A 23,263-nucleotide genomic window follows, 5' to 3' on the forward strand; every position below is an offset into this window, starting at 1 on the left:
ACAGGGTGGTTTTTAACCAGGAATCACTGGTAAGCATGTTAGAGGAAGGTCATAAACCATGAAATACACAGGCATTAATCCAGCAGTATATAAATAAATACCTCTGTTATCTTGCACCGTGAAGTTAAGGTTATTACCAGCCCCAGGAGCAAGGGAGAAGTAAAAGTGGTGTCCACTGGGTGGTTTATCCCTGTCCACAGCACTGATCTTCTGTATTATCTGTAATTGCAGCAAAAGATCGGAATTGATTTTGGGCTTGAAGCCTGGCTGCAGTTGCTCGACATTCCAGGTCAAATTCAAAAGGTCAAGATATCCTCGTTAGACAAATGTACACTTCCAAAAACTTGTGAAGAGCCATGAATAACATAAGATAAAGGCGCTGGCAAGCTTAGAATGAGGAAACAGTCATTCAACTTTTCCTTCCACAGTACCTGCTGAGTCTTGCAATTTATTCAATGCATTTCAATGACTGAGAAATATTTTTGGGACGTTTCTGACCATCTCCCGTCCAATCTTCACTCTGTCAAAGGGTCCCGGTGCTAGTCACTGCTTTCCTTGTCACAGTGATATAAATTATAATCATACAGTGGGCTCATTATTGACAATACGTTACTTTCATCTGATAAAGAGTATGGAATTGATGGCGTGGTGTCCATTCATGGAAAACTCAAGGACAGCTTCCATCCCACTGTTATAAGGCCATTGAATCGTCCTCTTGTATGATAAGATGGCCTCTTTGACCTCACAATCTACCTCGTTATGCCTTGCATCTTATTGTCTGCCTGCACTGCACTTTCTCTGTAACTGTAACACTTTATTCTGCATTCTGTTATTGTTTTCCCTTGTACTACCTCAATGCACTGTTGTAATGAAATGATCTGTATAGATGGCATGCAAAACAAAGTTTTTCACTGTACCTCGGTACATGTGACAATAATAAACCAACTTACCATGAACCAACATATTGTCAATCCTTACAAGCTTCTTACAGTTTTGCAGTTTCAGATTCTTTGCCAACAACTGCAGGTTACATTTACATAGCACCTCTAATCTAGTGAAATGGCCAAAGGGGTTACACAGGGACAGAAGTGAGATCAAGTCACAAAAGGAGTTGGCCAAGTAAAAGCTTGAACAAAGGTAGAAGACAGTTGTAGTTTATGGGAGGTATTCCCAGGACCTTGAAGGACTATCGACTCACAGAGACGGGATTAAGTGATAGACTCAGAGAGTCACAGCACGGAACCAGTCCCTTGGCCCCACTGAGGCTACACTGACCATCAAGCACCCTTTTCCTACTCTAACCAAATTAATTCTCTCCAAACTCCCATCAAGTCCCCCCCCCCAAGACTCTACCCCTCACTTACACAGTAGGGGCAATTTACAGTTGCTAATTAATCTACCACCGACATGTTTTTAGGATGTGGGAGGGAACGAGGGCATGCTGAGAAAACCCACGTGGTCACAGAGAGAACGTGCAGACTCCACACAGGCAGCAACAGAGGCTGGGATGGAAGGTGGGTCGCTGAAGCTGTGAGGGAGCATCTCTAGCAGCTGTGTCACTGTGGCAGAGCTGGTAAAACTGCATGGTTGTTGGGATCACAGTGGGAATAGAAATAAGTGTGAGTGAAGAAATGGTCAGAGTTAAGGAAGAGCTTGTATTTATGGAATATGCACAGCTGAAGATAAATATAAATACCTAATAAAAATCACCAATGCATTCACTCTGTTCTGCACTATCCTTCCCAATCCTTTTCAACTTCCTTGCCAAAGTCATAGAGTCATACAGCATGGAAACAGGCCCTTCAGCCCAACTCATCCATACTGACCAAATGGCCATCTAAGTTAGCCTCACTTGCCTGTGTTCAGTTCATATCCCTCTAAACCTTTCCTATCCATGTATCCAAATGTCTTTTAAATGTTGTTAATGTTCCTGCCCCCACCACTTCCTCTGGCAGCTCATTCCATATACCCACCAGCCTCTGTGTGAAGAAGTTGCCTCTCAAGAGTCCGACCTAATTTTCCCCCCTCACTCTAGTTTTTGATTCCCTTTCCCTGGGGAAAAGACTGTGTGCATTCACCCTATCTTTGCCCCTCATGTTTCGTACACCTCTATAAGGTCACCCCTCAGTCCTTGTCTGCCCAACCTCTCCCTATAACTCAGGCCCTCAAGTCCTGGCAGCGTTCTTGTAAATCTTCTTTGCATTCTTTCCGACTTAACGGCATCTTTTCTAGAGCAGGGCAACCAAAACTGTACACAATACTCCAGGTGCGGCCTCACCAATGTTTTGTACAACTGCAACATAATGTCATAACTCCTATACTCAATGCACTGACTGATGAAGGCCAACGTGCCAAGCATCTTCTTTACTACCCTGTTTCCCTGTGACTCCACTTTCAGGGAATCTTTGACATAGCTTCTTTCTATTTGTTCACATCACCAGCACTTATTGCCTGTCCTTCATGGACCCCTGAACTGGGTGGCTTACTTGGCATTTCAGAAGGCATTGAAGAGTAAGCCACAGTGGTAGGTCTGGAGTCGAACACTGGCCAGACCAGGCTAAGGTGACAGATTTTATTCCCCAAAGAACCTTTTCACCCAGAGGGTGGTAGGAATCTGGAACGCATTGAGTGGTGGAGGCAGGTACTCACACAGCACTTAAGAAGTATCTGGAAAAGCACGTAAGTCACCAACACAAAGAAGACAACAGACAAAGTGTGATTAATAGAGATAGGCACTTGATGGTCAGCATAGACATGGTGGGCTGAAGGGCCTGTTTCTGTGCTGTATGATCCTAACACTCTAAGGGCTTTAGTGAGTCAGTTTTGTTTTATTTCTTTAAAGGCACTGCCAGGGGTGGTGGTGAAAGCAGATACGATAGTGATGTTTAAGAGGCTGTTGCATAGACACATGAATATGCAGGAAATGGAGGGATATGGATCATGTGCAGGCAGAAGGGATTTAGTTTAATTCGACATCATGTTCGGCACAGATGTAAGAACATAAGAAATAGGAGCAGGAGTCGGCCATCTGGCCCGTCGAGCCTGCTCCGCCATTCAATAAGATCATGGCTGATCTGGCCGTGGACTCAGATCCACCTATCTGCCTTTTCCCCAGAACCCTTAATTCTCCTATGATGCAAAACTCCATTTAACTGTGTCTTAAATGTCTTAAGTGTCTTTAAATAGAGAAATGGGGAGGTATGTGGGAGGGAAGGGTTAGGTAGATCTTAGAGCAGGATAAAATGTCGGCACAACATTGTGGGCTGAAGGGCCTGTACTGTGCTGTAGTGTTCTATGTTCTATGTAGTTTAATGGTTAACATAGAGTCATAGAGTTATACAGCTTGAAAGCAAGTCCTTCAGCCCAACTCGTCCATGCCAACCAGGATATCTACACGAGTTAGTCTTACTTTCTTGCTTTTTGGTCCTTCTAAACCCTTTCTTATCCATGTAACTGTCCAAGTTCCTTTTAAATGTTGTTATTGTACCTGCCTCAACCACTTCCTCTGGCAGCTCATTCCATATACTGACCACCCTCTGGGTGAAAAAGTTGCTCCTCAGGTTCCTATTAAATCTCTCCCCTCTCACCTTTAAACGTCACCTCACAGTAGGCTGACTACTATCTCCGGTCACATTCCTATCCTGTGTCGTAGTCAGAAGATTTTATGAACTCCCGCAGGAAAGCACATGGGTTGACGTCGAAATGTTTGCGTTCCAGTGCCAGTTCAACTCCAGCGAGTTTATAAATCTGACGTTCCTCTCATTTAGATTAGTTGGAAGTGGTTTGGAACTAATTAAAATTTATTCACAGAGATGGAAGTGGGTAAGAGTGACCCATAGCTGAGTGATTTTATGAAATGTTACTGCTTGGCCGAATGAACTGTTCCTACGGACAACCATATTGACTGATGTGAGAGCACCGTGCATGAGCTAATTTATTTATCCAGAAACTTTCACAGCTCTACATTTGTTAGCCAAAATTATTATTTGGTTTAAGCTGAAAATCTTAGTCTTCCTGCCGACATCAATTAGATTTCCACCATTCTGCAGATGACACATTGCACTTTTAGCGCAGTGTTTTATATGCAGAAGTCACATTGGCCTCCATGGGCCCATCAATTAAAGTGAGTAATTCTTGAAAAAAAAACTAAACCACTTGGAAAACTTATTAGTATGAACTCTGCAATTGCAAAAGTCTTTGTTCCAACCAGCATCCCACCAAACCCATGATTAGGATTCGTTAACCATGTGGAGAGTACCTGGATTTTGAGGAGCAGGTTATGTACAGGAACTGGGGTTGAAATCCTTGGAATTTGGAAGGTGAAAGGGAGATTCCATTCACATAGATCAGTGGGGCAGATGGAGGGAACTATTTTTGCCGGCTGGTTTCAAAAATAGAGCCAAGCTGCTCAGGGAGTCAGAGGGTGGTAAAAAATGAAATTCTCTTCTCCAAGCACCCATTAGTTCTTTTCGAGTTGTTAATTTTAAATTTGTAAATTGGTAAATTGGTTTATTATTGTCACGTGTACAGTGAAAAGCTTTGTTTTGCATGCCATCCATACAGATTAATTCAGTACATTGAGGTAGTGCAAGGAAAACAATAACAGAATGCAGAATAAAGTGTTACAGCTACAGAGAAAGTGCAGTGCAGGCAGACAATAAGGTGCAAGGTCAAAATGAGGTAGATTGTGAGGTCAAGAGTCCATCTTATCATACTTGGGGACTGTTCAATACTCTTATAACAGTGGGATAGAAGTCATCCTTGACCCTGGTGGTACGTGCTTTCAGGCTTTTGTATCTTCTGCCTGACAGGAGGGGGGGAGCAGAGAGAATATCCCGGGTGGGTGGAATCTTTGATTATGTTGACTGCCTTACCGAGGCAGCGAGAAGGGTAGTAACCTTGAGATTCAAAGATATGAATAATCAAAGCTTTCAAGGAAATGGGGAAAAGGTTACTTGAAGGAGTTCGGTCACAGATCAGCCATAGAATGGTGGAACAGGCTTGGTGGGTTAGGTAGTCTGTCTCTGTTCCTATCCTTCTATGGGTTGTGGTAAGCATGTTTTTGATCTATTTTTCATAGTTCATATGATTTGCATTGGAACTTTCAGAAATTCTTTCATTTTAGGGCGGCTGTGCTAACACTTCATAAAATCCCAGTTCAGGACCATTTGGAAATTGTGCTCACTGCTCTTCAGGAGGCCTGTCGAGGCCTCAGAGAACAGTCAGAAGAGATGTACACGAGCAAATGCAGGGATGAGGAGATTTGAATTGTTGGAAATACGGGGGAAAGCTGAGCCTCTGCTTAAAGCAGAGGAACTTAAAGCCATGAAGGAACCATGAAGAATTTTGGTAGAATAAATAAAAAGAAACCGTTCCCTGTGGTGGGAGGGTCAATAACCAGAGGACACAGATTTAACTGAAAGAACTTCCATGTTTCCTACATTATAACAATGTCTACACGTCCAACATACTTAATTTGACTGTGAAATGCCTTGGAAGGTCTAGAGGTCACAAAAGGCCTGATATTAATGCAAGTCCTACTTTCATAGCATAGGGAATATTAAATTAAGCTTATAATATTTATCTTCATTCCGACGTGTGGAGAATTGCTGTATAATGGATTTGCTGGGTGTATAATGGAACTGTTACGATAACTAATTTTGAATGGTCTTTCATGGTCTATATTCTAGATCCCTTTTATTCTAATTGCAAATCACGGCAAATAAATGCTCCCTGTTTTCTTTTTTAAACTGCAAGTCCATCTTTCACTTGGCAAGTTAATTTTTAATTTGCTGCTAACCAATATTTCTTAATTTAAATTGCTATCATTGTATCCACAGAGCCCTGTGATTTAATCTAATTATACCTCTTTGTGATCTTGTGAAGCCGTAAAGGATCCGGCAGTCATTCAGTGAAAAGGATTGAAAGCTGCAGAGTGTTTTCCCAACACTCTGCATGTCATCTGCAGGCACACGTGCAAGTTATAAGAACCTTTGTGCCTAATTTTTGGAGGATTTCATGAGTTCGGTGCACGCATTTCTAATTCAGCTTCTGCTAATCCCACCACTGAGATGCTCTTGTTGAGAAAGGGCCATTGATTTGGATTAGTGAAGAAAAGATTCACAAGGATGTTGCCGGGACTGGAGGGCTTGAATTATAAGGAGAGACTGGACGGGCTGGGACTGTTTTCCCTGGAGGGAAGGAGGCTGAGGGGTGACCTTATAGATGTTAATAAAATCATGAGAGGCATAGATAAAATAGATTGTCACAGTGTTTTTTTCTCAGGGTAAGGGAGTCTAAAACTAGAGGGCATATGTTTTAGGCGAGAGGGGAAAGATTTAAAGGGGACCTGAGGGGCAAGTTTCTCACACAGAAGGTGGTGGGTATATGGAACGAGCTGCCAGAGGAAGTAGCAGAGGCGGGTACAATTATAACATTTAAAAGGTATTTGGACAGGTACATGGATAGGAAAGGTTTTGAGGGATATGGGCCAAATGCAGGCAAATGGGACCGGCTCAGGTAGGCAACTTGTTTGGCATAGATCAGTTGGGCCGAAGGGTCTGTTTCCGTGCTGTATAGCCTTCTGACTCTATTTATCATGAAATATATTGAAAAGATTTGTCACAATTGCAAAGTAATTAATTATGAAACTGATTAGGAAGGAGGCTGATTTGGGCTGTAGACTGACTGGCGATGTCGGAAAATATTAAAGGGTAGAATTGTGAGGAGAGTTTGTTTCTGAGAAGACAGAACATTAAAAGGTGATATAGTGGAGATATGTAAGATGATTGGTTGGTAGCCTTGTCAACAATGCCCCCAACCTGCAAAATGAATAGAAGGGGTCAGAGGGCAGTGACGCTCAATAGATTTTTGGTCTCTGACAGAAATGGAAGCATAAAGGGCCGAATGGCCTACTCTTGCCCCTTGTTTTTAACATTATTGTCGGGTAGATCCAGAGCCCTACAGCAGGCACGGTAGTGTAGTGGTTAACGTGACACTATTACAGCGCCAGTGACCCGGGTTCAATTCCGGCCACTGTCTGTAATTTGCATGTTCCCCTCATGTCTGCGTGGGTTTCCTCTGGGTGCTCTGGTTTCCTCCTACATTCCAAAGACGTACGGGTTAGGAAGTTGTGGGCATGCTATGTTGGCGCCAGAAGCGTGGCGACACTTGCGGCTGCCCCCAGAACACTCTACACAAGAAAAAGATGCATTTCACTGTGTGTTTCGATGTGCATGTGACTAATAAAGATATCTCTTATCTTAAATTATTTCTTCTGGTGGGAGGGGATTGAAACAAGGGGATAGAATCTAAAATTAGAGGCAGGCTGATTAAGGGTGATGGCAGGAGGCAGGGGAGTGGGAATCTAGAACCATCTCCCCAGAAAGGTTTGTGCTCAGGTGGCAGCAGAGGACGTAAACCAACAACGGACTGTTTCAGAAATGAAAGTTCAGCAATAAAGGACAAGATGACACCAGTTTCAATGTATCGAACCACAGCCTGTGAAAACTGTAAACACATTACATAAAATGAGTGAATTGGATCAGGCAGGTGATGTTGAATCAGTCCCATGAGCTACGATGCCCAGTCTTGTTGTGGTTCCTCAGCACTGCTCAGGGGTTATCACCTCTCAGATCCTGCATGTAGCTGTACATGTTGCACAGGATCCAAGATCCCACTATGTTCATAGAGTCTTAGAGTCATAAAGCACAGAAGCAGGCCCTTCAGCCCAACTGGTCCAGGCCGACCAAGATTCCCATCAAAGCATTTGGCCCATATCCCTCTAAACCTTTCCTATCCATATACCTGTCCAAGCACCTTTTAAATGTTGTTAATGTACCTGCCTCAACCACTTCCTCTGGCAGCTCGTTCCATATATGGACTACCTTCTGTGTGAAAATGTTGCCCCTCAGATTCCTATTAAATCTCCCCCCTCTCAACATAAACCTATGCCCTCTGGTTCTTGATTCCCCAACCCCGGGGAAAAGACTATGTGCATTCACCCTATCTATATACCTTATGATTTTATACACCTCTCTAAGATCACCCCTCATTCTCCTACGTTCCAATGAATGAAGTCCCAACCTGCTCAACCTCTCTCCATAACTCAGTCATTCGAGTCCCAGCAACATCCTTGTAAATCTCCTCTGCACTCTTTCCAGCTTAATGGCATCCTTCCTACAGCAGAGTGACCAAAACTGAACACAATATTCCAAATATTCAATGAGGATTGTAGAGCATTGGATGAGGAGGGAAAGAGAAACAAAAGGTACTTCATTATTAATTACAATGACTTATTTATTGTATCTAATTATTTGTGCTTTTGTTATTGTTTTAGAGTTTCATTAATTTTTAAAAATTAAAAATTAAAAATTAAAAAGTAATTAAAAATTACTTCTATGTTAATAGTTTTTAAATGTTTCTAAATGTTCTTATAGAACTATTATACGAGAAAACCCTCACAGCTTTTATGAATTAATATTGGGGGCGGGGCTTAGTCAGCTTACAAAGATCTCTGAGGTGTTTGTGGGTGGGGCTTCCAGCTGTCACTCAAGCCATGCTGCTGGGGTCTCGAGTGGTGAGCGCCAATGAGGTTGGTCCACATCTGGACCGGGGAGTATGAGGAGGAGAGACCAGAGATGGGGAAACCAGACCAGCTTCTTCTGCCAAAGAATATTATGTGGTTGGGGGGATTTCCTTACCTTGCCATGGTTGGTATTTTCACAAACAAATGTTTCGTATTCCATTGGAAATTCAGGGACGTTGTCATTGACATCCACCAAGCTAATGAGAACAGATCCCCTTCCAACGTGTGCAGGATTCTCTGTACAAAGGACAAAACACAACCAAGGAAAGATTAATATCCAGATGCATCACAGCTCGGCATGGTAACTACTCTGCCCAAAACTGCAAGAAATTGCAGAGGGTTGTGGACACAGCCCAGTCCATTATGAAATCAAGTCTTCCCTCCATTGATTCTGTCTACACTTCCCGCTGCCTTGGGAGAGCAGCCAACATAATCAGGGACCCCTCCCACGCCAGCCACTCTCTCTTTTCCCCCCTCCCACCAGGCAGAAGACACAAAAGTTTGAAAACTCGTACCACCAGGCTCAAGGACAGCTTCTATGCCACTGTTTTAAGAGTTTTGAATGGACCTCTTGTACGATGAAGATGAATTCTGGATCTTACAATCTACCTCGATGTGGCCCTTGCACCTTATTGTCTACTAGCACTGCACATTCTCTGTAACTGTAACACTACATTCTGAATTCTGTTAGTGTGTTTCCCTTGTACTACCTCAATGTACTTATGTTTTGAAATGATCTGTATGGATGGCAAGCAAAACAAAGTCTTTCACCGTATCTCAATACATGTGACAATAGTAAACCAATTACCAACTACATTACATTTTTTTCGTCAAAAGGAAAGAGTTGCATTTTTATAGCCACTTGCAGGATGTCTTCATACACGGGCCAGCTACTGAAATCCAGTCACTGTTGTGTTGCTGGAAATACTCCAGGCAATTTACATACAGCGACCTCCCACAACGTGCGATTTGATAACACCAGGATAATTTGTTTATATGTTCTTAACTGAGGGACAGATTTGGCAGGGATATCGAGGAGAACTTCCTCAAAGTAATGCTGTGGGACCGCTTGCATCCAGCTGAGAGATCAAAAGGGGTGATGGCTTAACATCTCATCCAAAAGACCTCTGACAGTGCTTAGCTCCCTCAGTACTGCATGAGTAGTGTTATCCTGAATCTATTGTGATCAAGTATCTGGAGTGGGAATCGAACTCAGGACTATCTGACTCAGAGATGAAAGGCCAAGACCAAGGAATTGATTGTGGAATTCAGGAAGGGGAATGTTGGGGTCAGCAGTGGAAGAGGTGAGCAGCTTCAAGTTCCTGGGCGTAAACATCTCAGAGGATCTATCCTGGGTCCAACGCATTGATGCAATCATGAAGAAGGCATGCCAGCGGCTCTACTTCATTAGGAGTTTGAAGAGATTTGGTATGTCACCAAAGACTCTTGCAAATTTTTATAGATGTACGGTGGAGAGCATTCTGACTGGTTGCATCACCGCTTGGTATGGAGGCTCCAATGTGCAGGATCGAAAGAGGCTGCAGAGGGTTGGAGACTCAACCAGCTCCATCACAGGAACCCTCCCCACCATCGAGGACATCTTCAAGAGGCGGTACCTCAAGAAAACAGTATCCATCATTAAGGACCCTCACCACTCGGGACCTGCCCTCTTCTCATTACTACCATCGGGGAGGAGGTACAGGAGCCTGAAGACCCACACTCAGCGATTCAGGAACAGCTTCTTCCCCTCCGCCATCAGATTTCTGAACAGTCCATGAACCCATGGACACTACCTCGTTATTCATTTTTTGTTGCACTATTTATTCATTTTGTAATTTATAATAATTTTATGCCTTGCACTGTGCTGCTGCCACAAGAATACAAATTTCACAACACTTGTCAGTGATAAGAAACCTGACTCTGATTCTGATTCTTAACCTCTTACAACTGTAAACACCAAAGCTTATTATATGTGTTCAAAAAGAAACAGAGAAGTCTAAAATAATACAATAAATTAGAGAGAATCTTTCAAAAAGTGAGAACACAAGCACAGAGTTATGGACAACACTGACTTCAAAGAACTTCAGCGTGAGAATAATCAAACACAACTTATGATATCACACGTTCTGTGTTGTCCTTTGAACTGATTCAAGTTTGTTCCTCAAGTTTGTGCAATGACAAGGAGTTTACAGAGATCCTTCGCACCCAGATTGTGCAATCTGAACAGAATTTACAAAACTTTATTCAGCATTGCCGCTAGTAGAGCCACTGCCTCATAAACCCAGCAACCCCGGTTCAATCCCAACCTCTGGTGCTCCCAATGTGGAGTTTGTACCTTCTCCCTGTGACCATGTGTATTTTCTCCTTCCCACATCCCAAGGACATGGAGGTCGGTAGATTAATTGGCCATTGTACATTGCCCCTTATGTGTAGTTGAGTGAGTGCTAGAATCTAGGGGAATGTGGGGAGAATAATAAAGGGGATTAGTGTAAATAGGTTGTCTGGGTCGCACTGTGACACCTTGTTTTACCTGGTCATGGCCCTTGCACCTTATTGTCTACCTGCACGGCACTTTCTCTGTAACTGTAAATGTAACACTATATCCTGCATTCAGTTATTCCTTTTCCCTTGTACTACCTCGATGTACTTATGTTGTGAAATAATCTGTATGGGTGGCATGCAAAACAAAGTTTTTCACTGTCTTGGTACATGTGACAATAATAAGCCAATCACCGTATTTGGCAGCACTAAAAGTGAAAGTCTAGACTGTAACCCTTTTAAACAGGGGTTCCTGAAATCATTATTTATTTATTGGGCATTTAAGCATCTGGACATCACTGGCAAGGACAGCATTTATTGCCTGTTCCTAATTGCCCTTGAGAGGGTGGGGAGCTGGTTTTATGAACTGCTTCAGTCCTTCTGATGAAGATATAAAGGTCATGTTGAGGAGAGAGTTCCAGAATTTAGACCCAGCCTCAATGAAGGACCGGTAATATCTTTCCAAGTCAGGGTGGTGCATGACCTGGAGGGGAATCCACATGCAGTGGTGTTCCCATGCACCTCTGCCCTATCCATTTCAGTGGGAGAGGTCATAGGTAAGTTCTCAAAGTAGGCTAGGCCAGTAACTGCAATGGATTTACACCCGGGTCATTCTCTCTTCTCTCCTCTCCCATCAGGCAGAAGATACAGGAGCCTGAGGGCATGTACAACCAGGCTCAAGGGCAGCTACTATCCCACTGCGATAAGAACGGTTCTCTTATATGATGAGATGGACACTTGACCTCACAATCTACCTTGTTATGACCTTGCACCTGCACTGCACTTCCTCTGTGGCTGTGATACTTTACTCTGTATTCTGTTATTGTGTTTACCCTGTACTACCTCAATGCACTGTATAATGAATTGATCTGTACGATCGCTATGCAAGACAAGATTTTCGCTGCACCTTGGTACAAGTGACAATAATAAACCAATACCAATACATTAATGTCAATCTTCTCAAAGCAAACCCTGCTCACAAGCCAGAGCACTCATCCAGTTTAGCATGGTAAAGTTCCTTCAATTCTCCTGCCATGGTATGCACCCAGAACGATAGGTATATAGGCACCCAAGGGCACATTAACCCACTTTCAATGTCTGCAGCTACATCACCCACTGCCAGCTGAAGCCTTATTCAAGTGTCATTCCTTTAACATGGCTACAATTAGTTGAAGTTACTTTAAATTCCAGTTAAGTGACTTCAAATTCAGTCCGTTGTGCTACCCTTGGTAGATACACCCTGGGGCCACACTCAAATGAAATTGCAGGCCAGCCAATTCTTCCAGCAGGAGCAATTACTTGAACATATTTTTAGTTCAAAGTTGGTTTAACTCAGTTATTCCAGGGACCCATCACAGTGTTTCTGTCAATAATTGATTATGATCAGTGATCCCTTCTATTTTGCAGGTTCAGGGGATGTTTTACACCCAGGGGTACAGAAAGGAGTTTGGGTGCAACATCTTTGTGTCTTCCCCCATTTCCAATGCATTTGGTGTACCCCCGTTGTGAATCCTCCCACATCGGATGTGCCAGATCTTTGTTCCTCTTTCTGCATCAGGCACTCGAGTGTTATGGGGTTCATGGTGCTGAGGTCAAAGGTTAGCCATGATCTTACTGAATAGCAAAGCAGGCATGAGGGGCTGAATGGCCTACTCCTAATACCCATCATTTTCCTATCACCTTGTAGCTTCCCTCTGCTTTACTACAGATGGTAATCCAACCTTACTTTGGCCCACTTTACCAATCAATTTTGACCTCCATAAGAACATCGAACATAGGACAGTACAGCACAGGAACAGGCCCTTTCAGCCCACAATGTCTGTGCCGAACACAATGCCAAAGGACAGGCACGGTAGTGTAGCAGTTAGCATAACACCAATACAGCGCCAGTGACCCGGGTTCAAGTCCAGCCGCTATCTGCAAGGAGTTTGTACATTCTCCCCATGTCTGTGAGGGTTTCCTCCAGGTGCTCCAGTTTCCTCCCACATTCCAAAGATGTACAGGTTAGGAAGTTGTGGGCATGCTACATTGGTGCCGGAAGCGTGGCGACACTTGCAGGCTGCCCCCAGAACACTCTACGCAAAGGTGGATTTCACTGTGTGTTTTGATGTACACGTGACTAATAAAGAAATCTTAAATTAAACTAATCCCTACTGTCTGTACATGATTCATATCCCTCCATTCCCTGCAAGTCCATGTGCTGATCTAAAAGCCTCTCGGATGCCACTATCGCATCCGCTTCCACTACTACAGCCCAGTCCAGGCACTTACCACTCTCCAAAATTGCCCCACATATCACCCTTAAACTTTTTCCACACAAAGTGCATTCACTTTGCTTCACATTATGTTTATGACCTCTTCAAAATACTTCCTCAGTGGGGACCAAGTGAAGGTTTACAGCCTATACATATAATACGTATCTTCTTCCTTCATGGTCAGCGTACATAGTCATCCACCCTGCACACACATTGCTAGATCCCTTGCCAAACTTTAACCATTGCTGATTGGAATAATTTATGTGATGGTTACTTTCTATACAAGTACGACCTCCTGCAGGTGTTAATTGCCAAGTAGTGTTGACTGTTAATTAACATTGTTCTGAGTTCAAGTGAGGGACAGATTCAATTTAGTGAAGGTTATTGCTGCAGCCAACTTGGGACATACAGTAAATCTTGAGATGAGAGCAGGGTATATTGTTCATCATCTACTGCTCTATTAAGGAGAACTTTATAAGATTATAGAACAGATTGACCGATGAGTACAAGCATATGGTTTCCTGAAGTTGGTGCCACAGGTAGATAGGGTGGTGAAGAAAGCATTTGGCACACTAGCCTTCATCAGTCAGGGCACTGAGTATCGAAGTTGGGATGATATGTTGCAGTTTAGAAGATGTTGGTGAGGCTGCATTTGGAATATTGTGTTCAGTTTTGGTCACCCTGCCATAGAAAAAATGCCATTAAACTAGAAAGAGTGCAGAGGAGATTTACGAGGATGTTGCCGGGACTTGGGGGACCAAGTTATGGAGAGACGTTGAGCAGGTTGGGACTTTATTCGTTGGAATGTTGGAGACTGAGGGCTGATCTTGTAGAGGTGTATAAAATCATGAAGGGCATAGGTACACAGTATTTTTCCCAGGGTTGGGGAATCAAGAACTAGAGGACATAGGTTTAAGGTGAGAGGGAAGTCATTTAATAGAAACCTAAGGGACAATTTTTTCACCCAGAGGGTGGTCCATATATGGAACGAGCTGCCAGAGGAAAAGTGGTTGAGGCAGGTACATTAACAATATTCAAACTCACTTGGACAGGTACATGGATAGGAAAGGTTGAAAGGGAAATGGGTTAAATGCAGCAAGTGGGACTAGCTTAGATGTGAATTTTGGACAGCATGGACCAGTTGGGCCAAAGGGCCTATTTCCGTGCTGTATGACTCTATGACTCTATCTGCATAACCAAGCAATCTTATTGACTTAGATACCACTACTACATGTATTACCTGATCACTCTGTACCACTTTCACCAATACACTATGCCATGATTAGCTCTTCTACCTGAGTTTCAATGCAGAGGGTATGCCTCGGGTTTATAGTAGGTTGGCTTATATGTTTGTAAGCTTAAGGCCCTTGATGCCCTTGTAAGAATCCTGAAACATCTCTTCATATTGTTTCAAAAGCTAGCTGAAGCAGTCATGAAGTATTCTCACTGAATATATTTTTCCAATCCGTTCTCAACTCTTTTAAGTAGTCTCTTCCCAGAAGAGCTGATCTATTCACACATTCATCCACTGTAATCGGCAGTGGTGTTTTTGCCCATTATAGAGAAAGCAGCACTGAATTTATCCGAATGTTCTCAAGCCTCACCGCGGTACATTCTCAATTTTAATGTGCTTCTTGTTAATGGCACCTACCCTTCCCATGATGAAACAGTGCCTGGCTGTGTCAATGTTCATAGTGATGTCTTGGGGATTATTAATCTTTAATTCTGAAATTGCTGTGTATATTTATCACCACCAGTGGGGTATACGATGTTTCAAAATTGTTCAGCATTGTGTATGAAGGACCAGAAACAGCTTCTTACTTGCAAGGGCATGTGCTGATGCAATGAAATTTTCAGCAAATAAAGTAGTGGGTGTCTTCATGCAGCAAGACACAGGTGGCATTCAGACATGGACTGATAAGTGGCAAATGACATTCACACCAGAAAAGTGCCAAGCACTGACCATCTCCATTAAGAGAGAGACCAAGCACCAATCCTTGTCACTCAATGGCACTACCACTGCTGAATCCCCCATGGTCAACATCCTGGGGGGTCACCATTGACCAGAAACTCAACTAAGTCAGTCCCATAGATAACAGGTAAAAGAACAGTTGTGAGGCAGGGTGTCCTGCAGCAAGTAACTCACCTCCTGCCACCTGACTTTCCACAGTCTGTAATGCAAAAGTCAGGAGTGTGATGGAACACTCTCCATCAGCCCAGATGAGTACAGCTCCAACTCTCAAGAAACTCAGTGCCATCCAGGCCAAAGCAACCCACTGAATTGGCACCTCATACACAACCTAAACATTCATTCCCTCCACACAATGGCTGCAGTGTGAACCATCGGCAAAATGTACTGCAGTTACTCACCCGGCACCTCCCAAACCCACTCCCAGACCCACCAGGAAGGGAAAGAGCAGCAGGCACATGGGAACACCACCACATCTCCAAGATGCACACCATCCTGACTTGGTCATTCCTCCACCATCACTGAGTCTAGCTCCTGGAACTCCCTACTCAACAGTACTGTGGGAGCACCTTCACCAGAAGGACTGCAGCAATTCATTGTCAAGTTTATTGTCATGTGCACAAGTACATGTGTGCACAGGTGCAATGAAAAACTTACTTGCAGCAGCATCACAGGCACAGAGCATCAGATAAGCAGCAATAAGGTGGCTCATTGGGGTTTGAATAAACTGAAACACATATATGATCTGAAACTAACAGTCCTTCTTCAAACTTTTTCATCCAGATATTCCTGTGCATGATGTACCACTGTGCATATCTCACTCCTGTTGCTCTGCAAATCCTTAGTTTAAGGGCTTCACATTACATCAAATGGAGATAATCTGTTTCAACAAATTGTAATCAGATATGAACTTCCATTAAATCTTGGCTCAGAAGCCGTGGCAGATTGCATCATCAGATTATTTTCTTTACTGATTTGCTTACAACATATTACTGATATTTCAAGTTGCATCATCGCCAGGTTGAGGAACACTCAAACACAGGCTGCCTCTGCCCGGCTTGTTCTCGGCTCCCCCACTTGTCCCCACCTCCTGACTGATGGTCTTCCCCCTATAAACAGCAAGTCCCAGCCCCAGAGTTCCTTTGACAGCCGGTTAAGCCCCAACCCCGGGGACACTGACTGACAAACCAGTCAAAATAATCAGCGAAAGCCCTTGACATTCACAAATATTCAAAAATAATATAAAGCTATTAAAAATTAATCACACTATTAAAAATTTAAACGTGATTAAAATTTAAAAAAATAAATATTTAAAAATAATTAAAACGCTTCAAAACATTTAAAAACAATTAACTATATTTAAGTACTTTTAAGTTAACAATTTAATTCATATCAATTAATTTAAAAAGATGTCAGTTAGCTGAAATTTGCATATTCCCTTAGAGCCATTCCTCGTAATTGAACTGAATAGTTACTGAATCTGTAACTGGTCCAGATGCCATGGGTTCAGTGAGAACATTTCCCACATCACCCACACACTCCTTCCACTAGTTCGACTCCACCACTGGGTCCCATCTGCCCTCCCCACCTCCTTTATTTGGTTCCAGGCTCCACCTTCCTCTCCTATCAGACTCCATCATCTGCAACCCTTTGTCGCCTCCACCTGTCACCTCCCAGCCTCTGTCGCAATTTCCACTCTCCTGTCTTCCATCCCCCCTCCTCACCCGGATCCACCCATCGCCTGCCAGCTCTTGCTCCATCCCCTCAGCTTTTTATAGTGGCTATCTCCGCTTTATCTCTCAGTCCAGATGAAGGGCAGGCATGGTAGTGCAGCGGTTAGCGTAACGCTATTACAACGCCAACAACCCGGGTTCAATTCTGGCAGCTGTCTGTAAGGGGTTTGTACGTTCTCCCCATGTTTGCGTGGGTTTCCTCCGGGTGCTCCGGTTTCCTCCCACATTCCAAAGACGTACGGGTTAGGAAGTTGTGGGCATGCTATGTTGGCGCCAGAAGCGTGGCAACACTTGCGGGCTTCCCCCAGAAAACTCTACGCAAAAGATGCATTTCACTGTGTGTTTCGATGTACATGTGACTAATAAAGATATCTTAAAGGGTGTCATCAACCTGAAACATCGACTGTCCATTTCCCTCCACAAATGCTGCTCGAACCCCTGAGTTATGAAGTCATAGAGTTATACAGCACGGAAACAGGCCCTTCAGCCCAACTGGACCATGCCGACCATGATGCCTCATCCAAGCTAGTCCCATTTGCCAGCGTTTGGACCATAACCTTCTAAACCTTTCCAATCCACGTACCTGTCCAACTGTCTTTTAGAAGTTGTTATTGTAGCTGCCTCAACCACTTCCTCTGGCAGCTCATTCCACATAGATATCACCCTTGTGTAAAAAAAAGTTGCCCCTCAAGTTCCTATTAATTCTTCCCCTCTCACCTTAAACCTGTGCCCTCTAGTTCTTGATTCCCCAACCCTGGGAAAAAGACTGTGTGCATTCACCCTATCTATGCCCCTCATGTTCATCAGGTATCTTATTTGTTGCTCCAGATTCCAGCATCTCCAGTCTCTTGTATCTCCAGAATATTCCCCAGTCTGACTGTTGGAAAACTGCAGGAAGTTGGGACATCGATGCTGGTCTTCATTTGGAGTGCAAAGTGGGAATCCAGTCACAATGACAGCAGAAGGTTGTGTTCACACAAGCAGCCCTCAGATTGTCCAGCCCCTACCCTGGGAAAAAGAGGGTGAGCCATTGCGTCAAGCCTTAGGTTTGTCTTGGAGACACAAGAGACTGCAGATGCTGGAACCTGGAGCAACAAACAATCTGCTGGAGGGGCTCAGAGGCTCGAGCAGCATCTGTGGGGGGAAAGGAATTGTCGACGTTTCAGATTGAAACCCTACATCAGGACTTAAGTTTGTCTTCATTATTCGTTACAGAAAGCCCTTTCCATTCATAGACCATCAAACTGTCGGAGGCTCCGGGCTGTAGGGTGGCGCACTGACCCAGCCAGCAAAGCTGCTGCCTCCTGCATCCAGCAACCCAGGTTCGATCCCGACATCCGGTGCTGTCTGTGTGGAGTTTGCAAGTTCTCCCTATGACCGCGTGGGTTTCCCCCGGGTACTCCAGTTCTCTCCCACATCCCAGAGACATGCAGGTCAACTACTATCAGTTGCACCTTATGTGTAGGTGAGTGATAGAATCAGAGTGGGGGGGATGTGGGGGGGGGGGGAGTTAATGGGAATGTGGGGAGAAAAAAATAGGAATAGTGTGGGATTAGTGTAACTGAGTGGTTGATGACGGGACTGACTCAGTGGGCCAAAGGAACTGTCTTCTTTCTGTACGATTCAACGACTTATGGACGGAGAGAAAAGGTTCAAAGTCAAAGTCAAGTTTATTGTCATATGCACATAGGGCAGTCACGGTAGCATAGTGGTTAGCATAATGTTTTACAGTGCCAGCGACCCAGGTTCAAATCCGGCCACTGTGTGTAAGGAGTTTGTACGTTCTCCCCGTGTCTGCGTGGGTTTCCTCCGGGTGCTCCGGTTTCCTCCCACATTCCAAAGACGTAGAGGTTAGGAAGTTATGGGCACTATGGTTAGGAAGTTATGCTATGTTGGTTAGGAAGTTAGGACATACAGGTTAGGAAGTTATGCTCTGTTGGTTAGGAAGTTAGGTTAGGAAGTTAGGACGTACAGGTTAGGAAGTTGTGGGCATGCTATGTTGGCACCGGAAGCGTGGTGACACTTGTGGGCTGCCCCCCAAAATCACTAAGCAAAAGGTGTATTTCACTGTGTGTTTCGAGGTACATGTGACTAATAAAGATCTTATCTTATCTTAAGTACATGTGTGCACAGATGCAATGAAAAACTTACTTGGAGCAGCATCACAGGTACATAGCATCAGATGCATAACATTCACAAGGTTTAGAGGGATATGGGCCAAATGCGGACAAGTGGGACTAGCCCAGGTAGACATCTCGGTCGGCATGGGTGAGATGGGCTGACGATCCTGTTTCTGCACTGTGTGACTCTGACTCTATGACTCCCTGAATGACTCAGTCTCCGAGGATTTGAGCACAGGTTTGTTGAGGGACTTGCATGAAGCAGTAAATCAAAGCCCCATTTCTCCCTTCTCGGGGAGACCAGAAAGATCCCATGGATAAGCAGCCATTCTCTCCCTAAGAACATGAAGCAGGATGCCATTCTGCCCTTCATACTTGCCCCACATTTCAACAAGATTATAGTTGAGCTTCTACCTCAGCTCCACATTCCTGCACTTACATCTCACCTCTTGATTCATTTAATATCTAAACTGCTTTCAAACTCTGTCTTGAACATGCACAGGAACCGAGCCTCCCTTTTAGGTGAAGAATTCCAAAGATTAACCATCCCCTGGGTGAAAACAAAATCTGCTCATCTCTTGTCCTAAATGTCCAACCCCTTATTTTGAGAGTGTGACCCCTAGTCTGGATACTCTAGCCAAAAGAAACATCAACTTTGCACTTATCCTGTCAGGCCCTGGATGGAGTTTACATGTTTCAATGAGATCACCTCTTATTCTTCTAAACTCAGGAGCGTAAAAGCCTCGTCAACTTAATCTCTGCTATATGACAAACCTGCCATCCCAAAAATCAGTATGGAATTCCCCTGATATAATTAATCCCTCAATCCTAAATCCCCCTGTCTTACTTTTTCTCTTACACACTTCATCTATGTTTTTAAGATCCCCCTTAAAATCTATTTAATTGGCTGCAAAGCTCTTTGAGACATCCTGCGATTATTAAAGCTTCTGTACAATGACAAGGCCGTCTCTCCTTAAGGAATTTCATAAAATCACTTACGACTCTCCATTGCCAACACTGTAATGTTGTGTTCCTCATTGGTCTCTCTGTCCAGTGATTTAGCAATTGTAATGACTCCTGTGTTAGCATCGATGTTAAAATATCGTTCCAAGTCCGTGTTGCGATCTATGGAATACCTGGATGAAAAAATTTAGAGAAAGGACTGTTAGTTTTGGATGATATACATGTTTCATTATATTCAAAGTCCTTTGGCTTCCTTTGTTGTCTACGTAAACAGCACGCTGATCTTCCATCCATATCTAGAGAGAGGTGTCCAAGATTGGGTTTTGCGTGTAGACTGGGTTGCCAACTCTGGTTGGGTGTGCCATCACATGATCTTTACATCAGAGTAACCCAGCCACGTACAGTTACCCCATGGGTCCATAGCCCAAGCAATGAACCTTGATGAAAGGGATCAGTTCTGTAGAGGGGAATGTGCTGGATTTGAATCTGAAGGTGATGTTATAAAATCCCACTAAAGTCACTTCTGGAGTAGAGGGAGAAAGAGTAACTATTTAAATAAATTTGCACATTAGTGGTGTAACGCTATTATTACAGCGCCAGCGACCTGGGTTCTATTCCCGCCGCTGTCTGTAAGGAGTTTGTACGTTCTCCCCATGACTGCGTGGGTTTCCTCCGGGTGCTCCGGTTTCCTCCCACATTCCAAAGACGTACGGGTTAGGAAGTTGTGGGCATGCTATGTTGGCGCCAGAAGCGTGGCGACACTTGCGGGCTGCCCCCAGAACACTCTACGCAAAAAGATGCATTTCACTGTGTGTTTCGATGTACATGTCACTAATAAAGATCTTATTTATCTTATCTTATCTAAAAATGTTAATTCAGTTAATCATGGCCTTGAAACTACTGATTGTTGCATTAATTTAACGCAGAGAACATAGAACAGTACAGCACAGTAATAGGTCCTTCGGCCCACGATGTCTGTGCCAAACCAAATTAAACTAATCCCTTCTGCCTGCACATGATCCCTCCAATCCCTGCATATTCATGCACCTATTTAAAAGCCTCTTGAACACCACTATTATATCTACATCCATCACCACCCCCGGCAGCACATTCCAGGCACCCACCACTCTCTGTGTAAAAAAACTTGCCCCACACATCCACTTTAAACATTCACCCTCTCACCTTAAGGCTATGCCCTCGAGCTTTTGACATTCCTACCTTAGGAAAAATAATTCTGGCCGTCTACCCTATCCATGCCTCTCCTAATTTTATAAATTTCTATCAGTTCTCCCCTCACACCTCTCCAAGAGAAAGCAATCCAAGTCTGTCCAACCCTCTAATCCAGGCAGCATCCTGGTAAACCTTTTCTGTATGTCTGTACCCTTTCCAAAGCCTCTCATAATTTTATAAACTTCTTTCATTTGCAAACATCCTTCAGAGAAATAATAATGTTATTAGATCCTTTCCTTTTTAAGATCATTGTATGTATTTTCCTCTTTAGTCCCAAGCACACTGTTCTTTTGACCATGGAAGTAAGAAAAGCAGCTATTTGTTCAACATGGTGCAGCCATGATTCTGTGCAATTAATCATACCATCACACACAAACAGGGAGTGCAGTTGCTGTTATTATGAACATTTTGCTTCAGTGCCTGCCAACGTAAAATGATTTTTTCCTATTGCTTCCTGCAGTGTGGTTTGCAGTTAGCTTCACTCTGAAATGGCCCAGTAAGCCATCCAGTTCAAGGGCCTGATTAGGAAAGGGCAGTAAATTTCCACCCAGACAATGATGTCCAAATCTAATAAAAATAAAACCCTCAGTTACAAAATTAGATTAGTATTGGCCGCAGCTCAATCTCTCCTTCTTCCTCTGCCCCATCAGTTTTATAACTTATGGGTATAGTTGTTAATTTTTTTTATGTTTCCCCATTGATTTTTCTCTTGGAGTAGTACACTGGAAGTAGAACTATTGAATCATATAGCATTGAAACAGCCCACCAAGTCCATGCTAACCTTTAACCATCCTCTCACACTAATCCCACTTTCTCTCTCCTCGTTCTCATCAACTCCCCCCCACAGATTCTACCGCTCAACTACAAGAAGGGTAATTTACAATGGTCGATTAAGCTCCCCAACGCGCACGTCTTTGGGACGTGGGAGGAAGCTGGAGCACCCGGAAGAAACCCGCATCATCACGGAGGGGACACATTGGTGAGGCCACACCTGGAGGACCGTGGGCAGTTCTGGGCACCACACTCTGGGAAGGGCATGGTTGGGCTGGAGAGGGTGCAGAGGAGGTTCACCAGAATGTTGCCTGGATTGGAGCATATCTGAAGTGGGATGGGCTGGGTTTGTTGTCCTTGGAGCGGAGGAGGCTGAGGGGGGTGGAGACCTGATAGAGGTGTACAAAATTATGAGGGGAATAGATAAAGTAGATCGCAAGAATCTTTTTCCCTTGGAGGGTGGTCAGTATGTGGAACGAGCTGCCAGAGGAAGTGGTTAAGGCAGGTACAATAACAACATTTAAAATACAGTCAGACAGGTACATGGATAGGAAAGGTTCAGAGGGATATGGGCCAAGGCAGGCAAATGGGACTAGCTGAGATGGGCATGTTGGTCGGCATGGACAAGATGGGCCGAAGGGCCTGTCTCTGTGCTGTATGACTCTATGACTCTTGGTGGAAGTGTCTGAAACAAGAGGGCATTGGTATAAGGTGAGAAGTTGTAGGTTTATAACATAGAACATATAACACTACAGCACAGTACAGGCCCTTCGGCCCACAATGTTTTACCGACATTTTATCCTGCTGTAAGATCTATGTAACCCTTCCCTCCCACATAGGTTATTTTCAGACCAACAGTAGTTACAATCTGGAATGCGTTGTCTGAAGAGGAGGCAGAGGCAGATACTCTCACAGCAGTGAAGAAGTATCTGGACAAGTACTCAAATTGCCAAAGCATAGAAGGTGACAGACCAAATGCAAGTAAATAGGACTGGTCCAGGTAAGTACAATGAATGACGTGGATGCGATGGGCCAGTTGGCCTCTTTCTGTGCTGTACGACTGTATGGCTCTATGGAAGTCTCCGCACAGATCGCAC

At 43.9% G+C, this 23,263-nt stretch overlaps 1 protein-coding gene across 2 annotated transcripts in view; it reads right to left on the reverse strand.

The window, feature by feature from the left end:
• Positions 1 to 23,263, reverse strand: part of cdh7a (cadherin 7a) — a 177,094-nt gene that overhangs the window by 29,294 nt on the left and 124,537 nt on the right. For both annotated transcript variants that reach the window (XM_052022765.1, XM_052022763.1), the window contains exons 8-10: positions 20,202 to 20,338; positions 8,703 to 8,824; positions 102 to 219 (exon numbers count right to left, since the gene is read on the reverse strand). In XM_052022765.1, the coding sequence (XP_051878725.1) occupies positions 102 to 219; positions 8,703 to 8,824; positions 20,202 to 20,338 (377 nt within the window). The remainder of the gene's footprint in view (positions 1 to 101; positions 220 to 8,702; positions 8,825 to 20,201; positions 20,339 to 23,263) is intronic.

This window comes from Pristis pectinata, chromosome 9 (assembly GCF_009764475.1).
Source record: "Pristis pectinata isolate sPriPec2 chromosome 9, sPriPec2.1.pri, whole genome shotgun sequence".
NCBI classification, from domain to species: Eukaryota; Metazoa; Chordata; class Chondrichthyes; order Rhinopristiformes; family Pristidae; genus Pristis; species Pristis pectinata.